Genomic DNA, 14,333 nt, shown 5'->3' on the forward strand with positions numbered 1-14,333 from the left:
ATTGGCATCCTTCCCACCTGCTCCCAAGGCCATGCCAATAACATACGGCGACTGTGATCTCGCAGAGGATCTGGGGTCGAAATTTTCCAAGCTTCAAGTATTTTTAAACTTACAATGACAAGGTAGTATAGGAAGAAAGTTGAAATTAAAAATAAAACAAAAAAAATCATTCTGATTCTACTGCTGAGTAATAATTACATGTTAGCCGTGTCAAGGGAAAATTTCCTGCCCATGCAGAAAAGCTTGCTTCTCTGATGTTGGTATTCTGTTCTACTTCTATACCCTACAAAACTTGGATGGCAAGAGCCCTTCCGTATATTCTGCCAATGCTCAGCCTGCACAGCACATGACATTATTAACCAGTGACGCTAGCAATATCCCAAAAACCATAATCAAAATGAAGATCCTGCGACAAATTGAACAAACAGAGAAGTGGCATCTTATAAGCGTGAGGCCTATGATCCAACTGTTTAGACTTCAGTGTTTTCGTTCAACACAAAGAGAAAGGACAGAGAAAGAGAAAAAAAGAGAGCACATATAGAGGCATCGAAATTTTTTACAAACGGCTGTGGCTGATTAATCATGAAAGGTATAATGTGTAAAAAACCTATGACCAAAATCTTCGCCCTTGGAACGAAAACATATTATTGGTCAATCCATGTCACAATAGTCTCAACCATTTTATTACATCATAACAAACTACAAGTGCAAGAAACGACGGCTACAGGTTCAAAACAAGCACATCATTTTGTCGTAGGCAAGGTCGTCTGCTAATCAGATAACTTCAATCTGATAAGTGAAGAGATAAAGAAGTATACCTGATGGAGGTTTTTCAAGATTCTCCCCTACTTTGCTGGTACTTGGCTTGCCGATACCTGAGGGAGTCTGATTCTGGCAAATTGCAAAGAAAGTCCTTCATCAGCGAGTCAGCATAGCTTCCAAAAATACACGATGGATAGGTGAGATATCAAATGCAAGCAGATAGACTCCCTAGGAGTCGTGCCTCATAAAAACTGTCAACTGATTTTTTGCATGGAACTTGCTTACTCTATTTTTTTTAGCACGAAAGTGATTGTTCAGCCAATTCAAAATGCAGGACTTTCAGTATTACCACATTGCAATTTCCTATTCAGGATGGAAAAGATGCAAAGGAAGTACGTTCATATAGGAGGTAAACGACAATAGTTCACATTTACCTTCTGCAGTGGCAACTGCATATGGCGGAGGCCAAAGTACTGTTGGTAAGGATCAATAAAGTTTGGGATCCTTGCCTGATTTTGACTTTGCAAAGCAAGAGAGCTTAACAAAGGATCAGTCTGGACGGTCGGGGAAATTCTGGATGGATCAGGTGCAGGAACATGAGGCATATGAAAGGTTGGCATAGGAAATCTTGGTCCCAGATGAGCTCCAGCTGCTGGTGTCGGCAGTGCTGAACCAGATAACATGTTTGGAAAAGGCAACATAGGGCGATTCATTCCCATATCCATACCCATCGCCATGCCAATACCCATCCCCATGTGGGGCATATACTGATGAACACCTGGAAACATCATCGGTACAACGCTGCATCCCATGGACATCATCTGAAGGCAACAGAAATCTGGTGAGTTTTGCTCAATATAAGACGCAACAGGAAACAAAAGTACTATTTTAACCTAAGGCATTTCAATGGTTTGATTTCCACAAAACCTCAAGGTACCAAATGATTCAAGAGCATGCAAACTATATACATCAGGTGTCAACCAGTAATCAGCATACAACTGCATGATGCCTCTCTCGCCAGAACTTCTCACCGAGGCTAATATTTCAATCAAGGGCACAAAATTGAAACATCACAGAGGATACATATTAGTATGCTTCATCAACATCGCATTTTCTTTGGCATACTTCTGGACATATATATCTAGCCACAAGGTACACCAAGGTAAAAACATATTAGAATGCTTCATCAACATCACATTTTCTTTGGCATACTTTTGGACATATATATCAAGCCACAAGGTACACTAAGGAGGAAAACAGAAATCCATTGCTTTAGCTTGGAGAACTAACATGACTAGGAAAAAACCCAAAAGCTCCACTGGAATGAATCATTTAAAAGAGAAACAAAAACTTGAAATCGTCTTTTGCTACTACCACCTCGCCAGATGAGAAGCTCCAAGCCAAACCTAACAATTGAACTGCTCATCATTTAGCTAAGCTATGAGAAGATGTTAATACTTCCCAATGTCCTTACTAATATTCACCGTTGAACTATGTCTAGCAGCAGAAAAGTCATAACATGCAATGAAGTATATGCCACATTACTAAGAATGCTGATTAAGGTAAGTACGTGAACTGATTACACCACACAACGTGGCAGAAGAAGAGAATTTCAGGGACAAAACTCAGAATAAACACTTTAATGAGTAATAAAATCATGCTATTGGGAATTCGGATACACCACTCTTACGCAACAGAGAAATGCTTTTAAAATAACCAAATGTTTTTCAGGTACAAGCAAAGCCATATGAGCACGACCAGCAAAATAAGATTCAGCAAGTTCTGTTAAAATCAGCAGCGCAGACTAATCCTCACAAATAAGAAATAAACAAAGTGCATAGGTCATGATAACAATGAAAAGAAAAGCGAAGAATCCTTCTCACTCAGAGAGAATTGAAAAACAGCAAATGGTAGTTACTTTTCCGACTACAATTGAAGAAGTGCCACAGAATCTGAATCAACCCTATACATGCGACCACAGAAAACTCTACCTGCACTTGCATTTGAAGCGACTTCAAGTACTCAATTGCCTCGTCCAGCATCGAAGCCTTATCAGCCTGAAAATGCAGGAAACACAGATGATGCTACGTTCATCGAGTAGCGAAGAAGGGGAAACAGTAAGCTCGAACAAGGAATACCTTGTTACAATGCGGAATTAATTCTTGTAACGCCCTCATTTTTTCATTTATCCTATCCCGCCGTCTCTGCACAGAAACCGACACTATATTTTAACAAATCGACTTCACAGGATGCAAATTTTGTTTACTGAAATCCTTTCATACGGACCCTCTCTGACAGGTTGTGGACCTCTGCAGCTCGAGACCTCTTAGTAGATGTGGAACTACGTGCTTGTTTCTTTGCATCGGCATATTCAAGCTCAACATCCTTACAGAAGAAAGACAAATTATCCAATTAATTCAATCGAGAAACCAGAGTGTCTTTAGTGCCCAAAAGAAAAGCCACCACATAGCTGCAATCGTCCATGGTAAAAAAAGAGACATTTGCTGCAGTTCACTTCTTACCCTCACAAGTCTTATAGGACTTCCTGACAAGCAGCGAAATGGGACGAGGAAACTAGTCCCGCGATACGCGCCGTCATCGGTACTCTCTCTCTCTCTCTCTCTCTCTCTCTCTCTCGCTCTCCGGCGTTATTCAGAATTCATATAAGTTCGGATCCAATGCGCTAACATCCACCGTAGCCTACATCACTAACCAATCACCGAACTCTATACGGCCTCCGAAACGCAGAGGTGGCGCAATCCACGTTAACAGACGGCCACGTGTAGAAGATACGACTGACATTCACACGCCAACCAACACATCATCTCCTCATCTCGGTGTGCAAAACAACACAGGAAGCTGGATAACTCGGTACCGACTCACCTCGCTGTTGCACTCGTCGGCGTCGGCGTCGGCGTCGGCGTCGGCGTCGATCTCGATCTCGATCCCCTTCCGCTTCCTGTCCTCCGGCGGCGGCAGCGGCGTCGACGACTTCTGAGGCGGCGGAGGCTCGGCGCAGGCGCTGGAGGCACCCGGCGACGAAGTCACTGTCAACTCGCACGTCACCATCTCGCGACCGCCGCCATCGGCCGACGACGCGGCCAAGGCCGCCGCTCCACCGTCAGCGGTCCCGCGCGAGGCGTCGTAATGCAATGCCTCGGAAACCCTAGAGCCGGGCCCCACCGCGGGCGTCCCGCTGGAATCCACCACGGTCGACCCGTTAGCCGCTCGAGACGAATCGGACGGTCCGGACTCGTCGACCCTAGGCCGATTCAGCCTCGCGAAGTGGCCGAAGTTCTCGAATCTCCTCGGAGGAGCCATCGCCATCGGCGGCTTCGGAGGCGGTTGCTGCCGGAGCTCCGCGACAGCGGGAGCAGCGCGAGCGGCGGCGGCGGCGGCGGCGGCGGCGATGTTGTTGACGGAAGGAGGAGGGTAGAGAAGATCGGAGCAGAAATCGGCGACGAAGGAGGTGTCGTGGAGAGGATAGTGGAGCCAGGATGCCATCTCGTCTTCCTGCATGAAGAGGCTCTCCTGCTGCTGCTGCTGCTGCTGCTGATGGTGGTGGTGGTGGTGATGGTGATGAGACTGGTTGGGGATCGCGCAGGGCGTGGCTTGGTCGGCGGCGGCGGCGGCGACCAGCTGGTAACCGCCGAACTCGGAGGGTTCGGATTTCTTCGCCGATCGCTGGCTCGGGATGAACACGGGGCCGTTCTGCCACAGCAGCTCCACGATCTCGTCGCCAGCCCTAAACCCAAGCGCCCGAACCGAAAATCAGCGATCGGCATTTCCCGCTCCGGGATTCCGAACAACGATCCGATAATGATAATGATGATAATAATAAATAGAAAGGAAGGGAAGGAAGGGAAGGAAGGGAAGGAAGGAAGAGACACAGAGGCAGAGGGGAGAGGGGAGGAGACGCACAGGTCGGACTTGCGGGGGCGGGCGAGGGAAGGGAGGGAGCAGCCGTCGTCCATTTCGAAATCGGGAACGCAGCGATTCATCCTTGGGGGAGCCCCAGCCACTTTCGGGAATCAGCTACTACTGGGACTCCATCGTCGGAGCACTGAAGGCGAAGCCGCGTCGTAAAATCCAGATCCTCGCGCGGAGAGGGAGAGGGAGCGGGAGAGGGAGAAGAAGATTCTGTTCTGTTACTGTTGGCTGGCGCTTGGTTTTGGGGTTATGATAAATGCGGAGCAGAGCAGAGCTTGCGGAAGAAGGTCGGATAAGGTCTGCCCGTCTGTCTGCCTCTCTTTCGAGGAATAATAATGGGGGTGGGGGGGAGAGAAGGGAAGGGAAGAGGACGAAAGAGATGTTTGACGGTTTGTACCTGACTGACTACTGACTCGATGCACTCGCTCACTGCTCCTCTGCTCCTTTCCTCGAGTCCCTCTCCCTTTTCCCCTTTTTCATTTCATTTCATTTGTTCATTGGCCCTTTGGATTCAGGGGGGAGAGAGAGAGAGAGAGAGAGAGAGAGAGATCGTTTTGCACATGAGCATGATGATGCATCAACTGTGCCTGCTGCACTTGAAGCGACTCGAGCGGCGGCAGTGTCGTGTTTTTTTTTCCTCTTTTGGGTCCCCCCCTTTTTTTTTTTTACTTTACTTTGCAGTAAAACTCGGCTAACATGGACGCGGGGCAAAAACGCTGCTTCCCTTACTGTTCCGGTAGCAAGAACCGGAGAACCCCGGACTTTGGTCCCGCCTGGACATCCCCCCGCGCGCGCGCGCGCGCGTTCCTTACCTTTCGTCGGATCGTGAGTCGCGGGACACGTCGTGCGCGAATCTCGGACCAAGCGGTGCTCCCGCTCTGCTAGGAGGAGGTCGTCTAGTGTGAAGAGAGAGAGAGTCGTGGTCACTATTAACACGCCGGTGGGACTGTCGTTATGGGCTTTTGTCAACTTTCAACCGTATGTACTCCGACCAAAAAAAAAATAAATAAACAAGAAACTTTCGACCGCGTGTACATTTGGATGATGCAGAACAGCTATAATCAAATCTTGCGTTTCTTTTCCTTTATTTTTGCGATAAGCAAAGGGTCGTAATAACCCTATTATATGTTTGGTTTTAGCCATTACTATTTCGCGCCATCCGCTAAATGAAAGACTCGCTTCCCACTAAGATACTCACGGTAGCATCTAGTGACTCTCCCTCGCGAATCGGTGTTCTCTTCCATAAGCTCCACTCTTAGGAAGTAATGAACGATCCCAAAAGGATAAAAAGAAGCATTTGCACCACTGGAGCAAATCATGCCCGAGGAAAAGGCAACTGGTTCTGTCCATATTTTGGGGAAGCTACCATGCACGTTGAGATTTAGGGTGCGCATGGTAACGATTCTGTGCCCGGAAACTGATTCTGCTAAAAAATTATTCTTTTTGATTTTATGTCCGGAAATAATTTCTAAACATTTAAAAGCGTTTGGTAACTGCTCAAAATTTATATTCTTGGAATAGAAAAAGAATAGAAATGCGTTTGGTAACTACATAAATTTTTTTTTTATTAATAATATTTTAATATTTTTAATATTTCTTTCTTTTTTTCCCCTTTTTTTTTCTTTATTTCCCTTCCCTTCCTTGGCCATGGCCGGTCGCCGACGCCGGCGACCGGCCATAGGCCAAGGCCGGTGAGGACTTCGCGGCCCTACTCACCGATCGCGAGGCCGACCTTGCTGTTGCAACCCATCTCCCTTGTCTGGGTTATGACGGCAAGGTCGGCCTCGCCATGGCTAGGCGAGGCCTCACCGTCGTGGCCGCGAGCAGCCCTCGCCGGCCCTGGCCTGTGGTCGGCGACAGGCTAGGAAGAAGAAGAACAAACCAAGAAGGAAGAAAAAATTGAAGAAGAATCAGAAATGAAAAAATTATTTCCAGAATCAAGAAGCTACTTTTTTTTGCTTCTTGATTTTGTTCCAAAACTGATTCTGGAAACGATTTTTTGCAAATTTGTGTCCAAGAACAAAAAATTTAACAAACGGATTTCTATTCTCAAAATGATTTTGGGAACAAAAAAAAAAATTTCATTGTTTGGCATGTTGGAAACGGCTTTTTCTCGAAGAGTTGAAAAGAGTCCGAGATAATCCAGAAACACACACTGTTGTACTCCTCCATCGTCCATGGACTTTTGTGCACGGCCCTTACCAACCGAAAAGACAATTGATCGGTTTTTACTCACATTATTACCTTCCATTTTTTCTTGTTTGATATATTGAGACGTATTTATCATGTATGAAAAGTTACTAATCACATTTGAAGCTAATAGCAAAAGTGAATTTCTAGTTGACTTATGATTTCACGCTTGAAAAGGGTCAGCTCAAGAATTCCCTTCATTATGAACATTCTAGAATTTCGACCCTTGCTATTGACATAATAAAGAATTATGGCATTCATAATCCTTACTCGGAAGAACATTAAAAATTTGCCTTCGAGTAACTATATTATCACGATTATTAAAACTTGTCCCGCAACATGATAAGTAAAACGAGTTTTCTCTACTCGTTTTAATTATACACATTTCGAACCTCGTGGACATGGTAAGGATGCGAAATGAAACTTTGAGAGCGAGCCGCCATAGCTTTCCGACTTTGTCGAGTTTAGCATTGTGCGGAACCGAACACGTATCACCCGTGTAACACATACCGCATGAACCCGCAACTCGACAAGATTAACGGGCCAAATCCTGAAAAGGAAACTCGACCTTCCGCGCCGGCGACGAAAACAGCACGACATCCGAAAACGTCGCGGCAAAAAACATCACATTTCGCATCTGATAAAAGAATTAACCCGATCTTTCGGACGTCACGAAAAAAAAAAAAAAAAAAAAAAGGAAAATCGCCACCTTTCGCTTGCTCGTGATCCGTTTGCCGGAATTGGTAAAGGCCGAGGTTTGTCCAAACCGGGAAAAAAAGGGCCTTAATAAAATAAAATAAAATAACATAAATGGTCTCCATTAGCTGTCGGCAGTATAAGCAGCCTTTTTAGGATAATATTAATAAAATTCGAATTAAAATAATAATTTCTGGGGGCGGGGCCCTCCGCTTTAAGGAAAGATAATGACAATTAACGGTAAACTGTCTCCCTAAAACGCACGCTCATTCGGCTACTTTAAGATTCTTCAATTTCCTTCACGGGCATTAATTTAGTAGTCCTAGATTTTTTTTATTTTATTTTTAAATTTGGCAATTAAGGGAGACAGCACACGAGGGCCCGTACCGCGATTACGTAAAGCGGGGGTGACACTTGCCGACGTTGGTCTGGATCCGTACCTCGTATGGCAAATTGTGTTTTCGACCGTTACGGAGTCAGTTACGTGGAATTGGTTAAGATTATGCGCAGACGGGCGGATGTTTTGCATTTGTTGATTCTAATTAGGAAGGATTTCATTTTCACGCCTTTTCTAATCGAGTTCCTGCACCAAATTTGCCAGATTCGACTAGTGCCATGATCAGATGACGTCGTCACGTGATGCGGATCAGAGTTTTCCAATGCGCGAGTTCATGAGAGAGTATGCATTGGCAAAAAATTTATTCATGCCACAATCCGACATCAGATTACTGAGTTAAATAACATGTAACAGTTTACGAATATACCAATTTGAGGTTTTACTCTCTATTTGTCATAGATTTACCAATTTGTAATTTTTCACGATATTAATCCAACTTTACAAGGGATAAATTTATCACAAGTATATCAGTTTGAGGTTTTTTATGGTCAAAAAATTAATTCAGGGTAAATTTGTTTGGGATTTTTAGTGATCAAAAAATTAATTCAGATTAAAACTGTCATAGATATAACAGTTTGAAGTTCTTCGTGATAATAACCCAAAATAAAAATAAATGCAATGAAATGAAATTGGGTGGCCCATCATCTCCTCAAAACTCCTTCCTGATTGGGCTTCGAACACCTAGCGGGACGCGGCAATTATCTGGCATGCCATGTTGGCCAGTTCACCGACATTATCCTCACCAACAGTGCGTCACCCTATCAACCACCCCACCCAAAGATCGTAACCGGAGATTGAACCGATGTTGTGAACGGTCCGAACCGGGTTGAACCGGTCGACGTTTAATGGGACCTTCTCAGAGTTTTGACCGCTGAAACTCAGTCCTCCTTCCCATGCGAGGCAAGCAGTTAACAATGCACAGCCAATTAAATCACATACCCACTGAGGATGCCCGTGTAGCCGCCACAGTTTGTCCGGCCGATGGTTACTGTCCATTGCAGTGGCGGTCCGTGTCCGGGCCCGAGAGATGCGGTTGGCGTAGGTGGTCACCCACTGCGACTGCATGGAGTTGAGCCCTTCCGACTATGGCGGGAATGCTTTGCCAAGCATGATATAGATACCCACCAGATGGTAAACAAACTATCCGTTCTGCAGAAAAGAAGTTGATTAGAGGAGACGATTCAATCAAAAGCTAACCGGAAGTGAATTTCTTTGTTACTGGTGCTGATGCTCTAATCGTTTTGATGGAAAACCCATGGAGACACCAAAAAACAGCCAGAAAGAAAGAGGCAAGGTCTCTGACAAATATAAGCAAACTGCAGCACTCGTTCTTTCCTAGAAAGGGTTCCGTGAAAGACTCTATCCCCTGATTATTCCAGGTTGTTTAGGGTGATTTTTAATTCAGCTTCTACTTGTATACTGGTATTGACCTTTCAATAGCTCTTCAGCACTTGTAAACTAAGCCATCTAACTAGAGCAATGCATCCTTCGAGCCTTCGAAAAGCAATGCACAGGATTGACAAAAGCAATTCTGGAGAAAGTACCCTTCGACTGGTTTAAGAAAGCCCAACTCCGTTGGGTCTCTTCGACTGGTTTAAGATGCTGGATAAATGTTACAAAAGCAATAAAAAAATACCTTGTCAACATCTACATTCTGGTTCCAAATGCTTTACAAAGGGCAGGCAAGAAAGAAGGTAATTGAAACATCAATTCCTCTTGGCAGAGACACCCGCAGAGCTGAAGCGAGGGAACACATCTCGTTAAACCCATGATAGTGCATAGAAAACCATGTAGAATTAGAGAAATTAACAAAATGCAATCACTAGTTTATAGAACTTATATTCAAAAGTTGAAATTTTCTTCTTTCTAATTATACGCAATTAGTACAATTTGAGTTCGCTGCCTCATAAATCCTGGGTCTGTCACCATTAGAACCAGGGCATCCTATTCAAAGACCTGTTCTCAAAAGTAAATATCAGTGAGGAGGTGATACTCATTAATGGCATAGTATATGAACATAGCAAATTCAATTTAGAAACTTATAATGTGCAGGCCGTGTTTCGCCATTCTACTTACTTCATATCGTTCATAAGGTTGAGGCACAGGTGGTGAGCAACCAAAAAATAAAAAAGGCTCAACATGCAGAGATACTTGTATGAAAAGTTAAAGGCTCATCCATCCAACAGTACACAATAAGTTACCAAGCTGTCTCCATTTGAAAGCACAATGTCAATGAAAATCAACACTCTTTCGTCTCTTTTCTTGGACGTGATTTTCAGATGTGTGCATCTGCATGTGATCCTAGATACTAAAATTCTTTGGCCAAACCTAGATAACCTCCAATAATAAAGTTCTTGGAATAGGAATAAAAAAAGGTGCAAAGATTCCAAAGAATAAAGAAGATAACAGTCAAGATTTGTACCTTCGTCAGACATTTTATAGCAAGAGTTTTCTCATCTTCAGCTACCAACAATGGACGATAGCCTGCAAGAGTGCACATTACATATCACACACTAGATGGTAAGAAATAGAAAATCTCATTCATACTTCATGTACACTTATACATGTGAACGGATCACTAAGACAGAACAGTGTCGAGCAGTGCTCTCTATCAGTTGAAACCCACCTAGGAACAGAAAAGTAAACAATTTAATTACTCCAAGAAGACTGGAAAGTAGAGCACAAGTAAATGAAGAAAGCCCTGCCTATGGAACAATATCTGTTATTACAAGAAGCAGTTTCTCAATTACAATGTCTATTGACTCTTCCATCATGTCTTCCTAGAAGCATGATACAGGGGAAAAAATTAACAGGGATATCAAAGAAGAAATCACTAGGCCCAATCACGTACAATAATAATCAGGCAATTAAGACTTTCAAGAAGAACGAAGGGAAACTAATCAGACCTGATTTGAAGAGCATTTGGATAAGTAATGACAGAGCAAGTTCCTGAGTGGAGATATAGGGGATCATCTAGCACCTTGAGCACGATCGTCAAAATTTAATTGACGTACTACATATACATCAGTGAACTACATAAGTCGATGGTTCAAGAGATAGAGGAGACTATCAATGTTTGAAGAAGCAATAAAATATGAGATTGATTGACACTTACGTATTTAGGCCAAATAGTACAGCTACAACCTAGCTTAATGAAGACTCCCCACTAGCAAAGAGTACAATGAGTCGTCAGGTTTAAGTCCAGCTTCAATCATCTCGTCATACAACGCAAAAGCTTCATCTGATCTCCCGGCCTTGGCTAGGCCTGAGATTATTGCTGTGTAAGTGACAAGACTTTTAGGCAAGCGCCTTTCAGACATTTCACGGAACAATCTGAGTGCCTCTTCTAGCTTCCCATAGATACATTCCCCATGTATAAGGGATGTATAGGTATACTTGTCTGGCTTCATACCCTGATTCATCAACTCATCTCTCAGCATTTTAGGTTCAGCAAGTTTTCCTTTCTTGATATGTCCATCGATTAAAGCATTGTAAGCAACAATATTTGGTGTATGTCCCTTCTCCTTCATCTCTTGAAAGATTCTTCTAGCTTCCACTAAGTTTCCTTCCTTACAGTATATGTCAATTAAAGTAGTGAAATTAACCAAGTTAGGCATCAAACCGTACTCTTCCATTGCAAACAAGACCCGTTTTGCTTCCTCGAGCCTATTCAACTTACACAGTCCGCTAGCAATTGTGTTGTAAGTAAATTCATCAGCCTCAATCCCTTTACTCTTCATGATCACCAGGACCTCATGAGCTTCATCAATCATTTCATTTCTGCAATACCCATCTATTAGTGTGTTATATATCACCAGATTCAATTCAATTCCACTTCTCTGCATCTCAGTGACCAACATATCAGCTGCCTCCATCTGGCCAACCTTGCAGACACCATTGATCAAAGCCCCATAAGTTTGAACGCTCGGAAGAAGGCCCTTCTCAGTCATTTCATCAAAAAGTGCAAATGCCCTTTTCATATTTCCCACCTTACAATTCAGATTGATTATTGAATTGTAAACAAAAAGATCCCCTTGGATGCCTTTCTTATGCATTTCTTCAAACATTGTCTCAGCATCCGTAATTTTCTCGGAGCTTGCATACCAGTCAATCAAAAGCGTGTAGGTAACCACATTGTATTCCACCCGCTCTTCCTCCATCAGTCTCAATATTTCATCAATAGCCTCATCGTCCTTTCTTTTTACGTATGAATTCATCCATGTATTGTAAGTGAAAACATTCGGCTTTATCCCCTTAGAAACCAACTCGTCTACGAGTTTCCTCGAATCGTCAACCATATCTTTCTTGCACAACAGATCGACCATGACAGTCAGCGAATAAACTGTTACCAGATCTGACTTAATCATCCGCCTGAAGAACCCTAAGCAATTCTCTAGAGTACTAAATCTCTTCAAAGCTAACAGAAAGACCATGCAAGACCTCTCATCAATCTCCAAACCTCTGCTTTGCATGTAGTGAAAGACTTCCACAGCCTCCCCAAACATCTTATTATCAGCATAAACCCTCAACAACATGTCGCAAAACTTCACAACAAATCTAGGCTCATCAAGTTGATCTTGATGCATGTTAACAATATCCAATATTGAGACAAAACCACTACCATCCCTCACGGCAGAGTGCAACACATTCTTCATTTCAGCAAACTTTCGAGCTTCGTATAATCTTCGAGCTAATATAATATGAGCTCGAAGGTCAGGTCTATGAGAAAAAAGAGACGGGCTCCCTTTCAAGAATCTGAAAAAGCTCAAGCAAGAATGAGGTGGCAATCTTGGGTTTGAGAGAATAATATGGGCTACGTGGGGGCTGAGATTTAAGAGCAACTCGGATTGCCCTTCCAGAGTTTTAACCCCTTTCTCAGCAAGTACCTTGGCAATCTTCCCTGCAATTACTTCATTAGATAAAGAGCTTGAAGTGATTCCATCTCTGAAATAATTGGCTAGTCTTTGAGCCGACATTATCCTGGACAGTGATCAATAGCAGCAGTAATAAGTACCAGTAGAGATTCACATGCTGCTGACATGGAAAAGGAACTTTTGATCCACCACCAATTTCTTTTTCATATTGCCACAAGTAGATAAGGTAAACTACGAGACAACGCAAAACATGGAATTTTCAAGGAAGAAAAAGAGACAACAGCTAATCATCCCCCGCGAGGACGTGCCCCGTGGGGCACACGGGGCGGTGGGCGGGGCAAAGCTCCGCGCCACATGATGGGGATGGAGAATACAATACCCAGCCCCACACCGCCCATGCCCAACACTCAAAAATAAATAAGACAGGAAGCAAACCAAAGCTATTTAAAACAGGTAGTCCTCTCTCTTTGTCCCACTCCAATATCAAATATCATATACATTTCACCCATAAAACGAGTTCACAGAATTCTTGTTTTTGTTTTTTTTCCCAAACGGAAGGGGCATGTTTTGGTCAGGGCGTAACGACAATTTCTGGGCACACGCCATACGGAGCCAAACGGGAGCGATAGAGCGAGGACAGACAACACCGCGTGCATACTAAAGCACGGCATTGAGCTGAAACGCTACTTCTACTACCACAGACATTATCGCAAGCACCTCGAGGGCGAGAAAAACAGAAGAAGGGAATTTGCCCATTGTTTACGGCAGCGGAAATCATCCCAAAACGCACGGGCACATTCAAAACTGATTCCACAACGCCATTGCACGCTGACTTGGGAGATAAGTTGGCGTTCCATGAGTCCAAATTCTCCAGTAAAGCAGAGCTTTTTCCAACACGTCCGCGGGAAATGAAGCCACGAAAAGGGACATAGAAAAAACACCAGAAGACAAGGAAAAGGAGGACCTTGGAGATGAAAGAGCCGGCGTTGAACTGAGACTGAGACCTGAGCCGGCGGTCGCGGGGAGATCGTAGAGAGAGAGAGAGAGAGAGAGAGAGAGGAGCGACGGAGAGAGAAAGAGAGAGATGAAAATGGGATTTTGTTGTCTTAGGATTGGGCCTTTGGACCCAATTTCAACTACACTTCCAATTTCACTTGTAACTTTCCTTTCGAATTTGAGAACGAAACGCCATTTTAAAAGTTCATCGCACGAGTGTTGCAAAATTTGCATAAAGTACACGAGTCAAGAGTAAAAATCACCAGATACAAATAGACAAGATCGATTGATAAGAATAATCGGAGAATTTGAAGCGGGTATCGTATTTCCGTCGACAATCCCTATACCGATCTTCTTAGCACTAAATCGAGACTTTTGACAAGAAAGAAAATACTGAACCGAGACCTCTTTCTAAAATAATATTTGTTTTAAGAATTGCAAAATAAGAATATAGCCAATATCTTTTAATAGAGAAGAAAATCGCCAGA

General features: G+C 43.6%; 2 protein-coding genes across 6 annotated transcripts; both read right to left on the reverse strand.

Annotated features, from left to right (window-relative positions):
- Positions 1-71: 71 nt before the first annotated feature.
- Positions 72-4,845, reverse strand: LOC115673525 (transcription factor PIF1-like). 2 transcript variants are annotated; one of them, XM_030595725.2, is made up of 8 exons: positions 4,684-4,845; positions 3,646-4,507; positions 3,049-3,147; positions 2,901-2,966; positions 2,754-2,819; positions 1,197-1,583; positions 819-891; positions 72-335 (listed from the first exon to the last, which is right to left on the reverse strand). In XM_030595725.2, exons 1-8 carry the CDS (start codon positions 4,761-4,763, stop codon positions 331-333), a joined length of 1,638 nt encoding a protein of 545 aa, XP_030451585.2. In that variant the 5' UTR covers positions 4,764-4,845; the 3' UTR covers positions 72-330. The 2 variants fall into 2 exon arrangements, with proteins under 2 accessions (XP_030451585.2, XP_056170300.1); XM_056314325.1 differs by lacking the exon at positions 3,049-3,147.
- Positions 4,846-8,952: 4,107 nt separating this feature from the next.
- On the reverse strand, positions 8,953-14,006 carry LOC115673524 (pentatricopeptide repeat-containing protein At2g32630). 4 transcript variants are annotated; one of them, XR_008817149.1, is made up of 5 exons: positions 13,814-14,006; positions 11,091-12,955; positions 10,882-10,988; positions 9,612-9,712; positions 8,953-9,124 (listed from the first exon to the last, which is right to left on the reverse strand). XR_008817149.1 is itself a non-coding variant. In XM_056314323.1 (2 exons), exon 1 carries the CDS (start codon positions 12,949-12,951, stop codon positions 11,125-11,127), a length of 1,827 nt encoding a protein of 608 aa, XP_056170298.1. In that variant the 5' UTR covers positions 12,952-14,006; the 3' UTR covers positions 10,762-10,988; positions 11,091-11,124. The 4 variants fall into 4 exon arrangements, 1 of the variants encoding a protein (XP_056170298.1); XR_008817148.1 differs by having other exon boundaries at positions 11,091-14,006; XR_008817150.1 differs by lacking the exons at positions 8,953-9,124; positions 9,612-9,712 and adding an exon at positions 10,494-10,755 and having other exon boundaries at positions 11,091-14,006.
- Positions 14,007-14,333: the final 327 nt, after the last annotated feature.

This window comes from Syzygium oleosum, unplaced genomic scaffold (assembly GCF_021117445.2).
Source record: "Syzygium oleosum isolate NSW1041296 unplaced genomic scaffold, Sole_v2.1 Sole_v2.09, whole genome shotgun sequence".
NCBI lineage: Eukaryota > Viridiplantae > Streptophyta > Magnoliopsida > Myrtales > Myrtaceae > Syzygium > Syzygium oleosum.

Excerpts from the sequence above, each read along its gene's own strand:
- LOC115673525 (XM_030595725.2), bottom strand. The coding sequence starts at position 4,763 with ATGAATCGCTGCGTTCCCGATTTCGAAATGGACGACGGCTGCTCCCTC. Across the intron at positions 4,508-4,683 it reads CGCCCCCGCAAGTCCGACCT|GGCTGGCGACGAGATCGTGG; the intron begins GTGCGTCTCCTC and ends GCTTGGGTTTAG. Across the intron at positions 3,148-3,645 it reads CCGACGAGTGCAACAGCGAG|GATGTTGAGCTTGAATATGC; the intron begins GTGAGTCGGTAC and ends TTCTTCTGTAAG.
- LOC115673524 (XM_056314323.1), bottom strand. The coding sequence starts at position 12,951 with ATGTCGGCTCAAAGACTAGCCAATTATTTCAGAGATGGAATCACTTCA.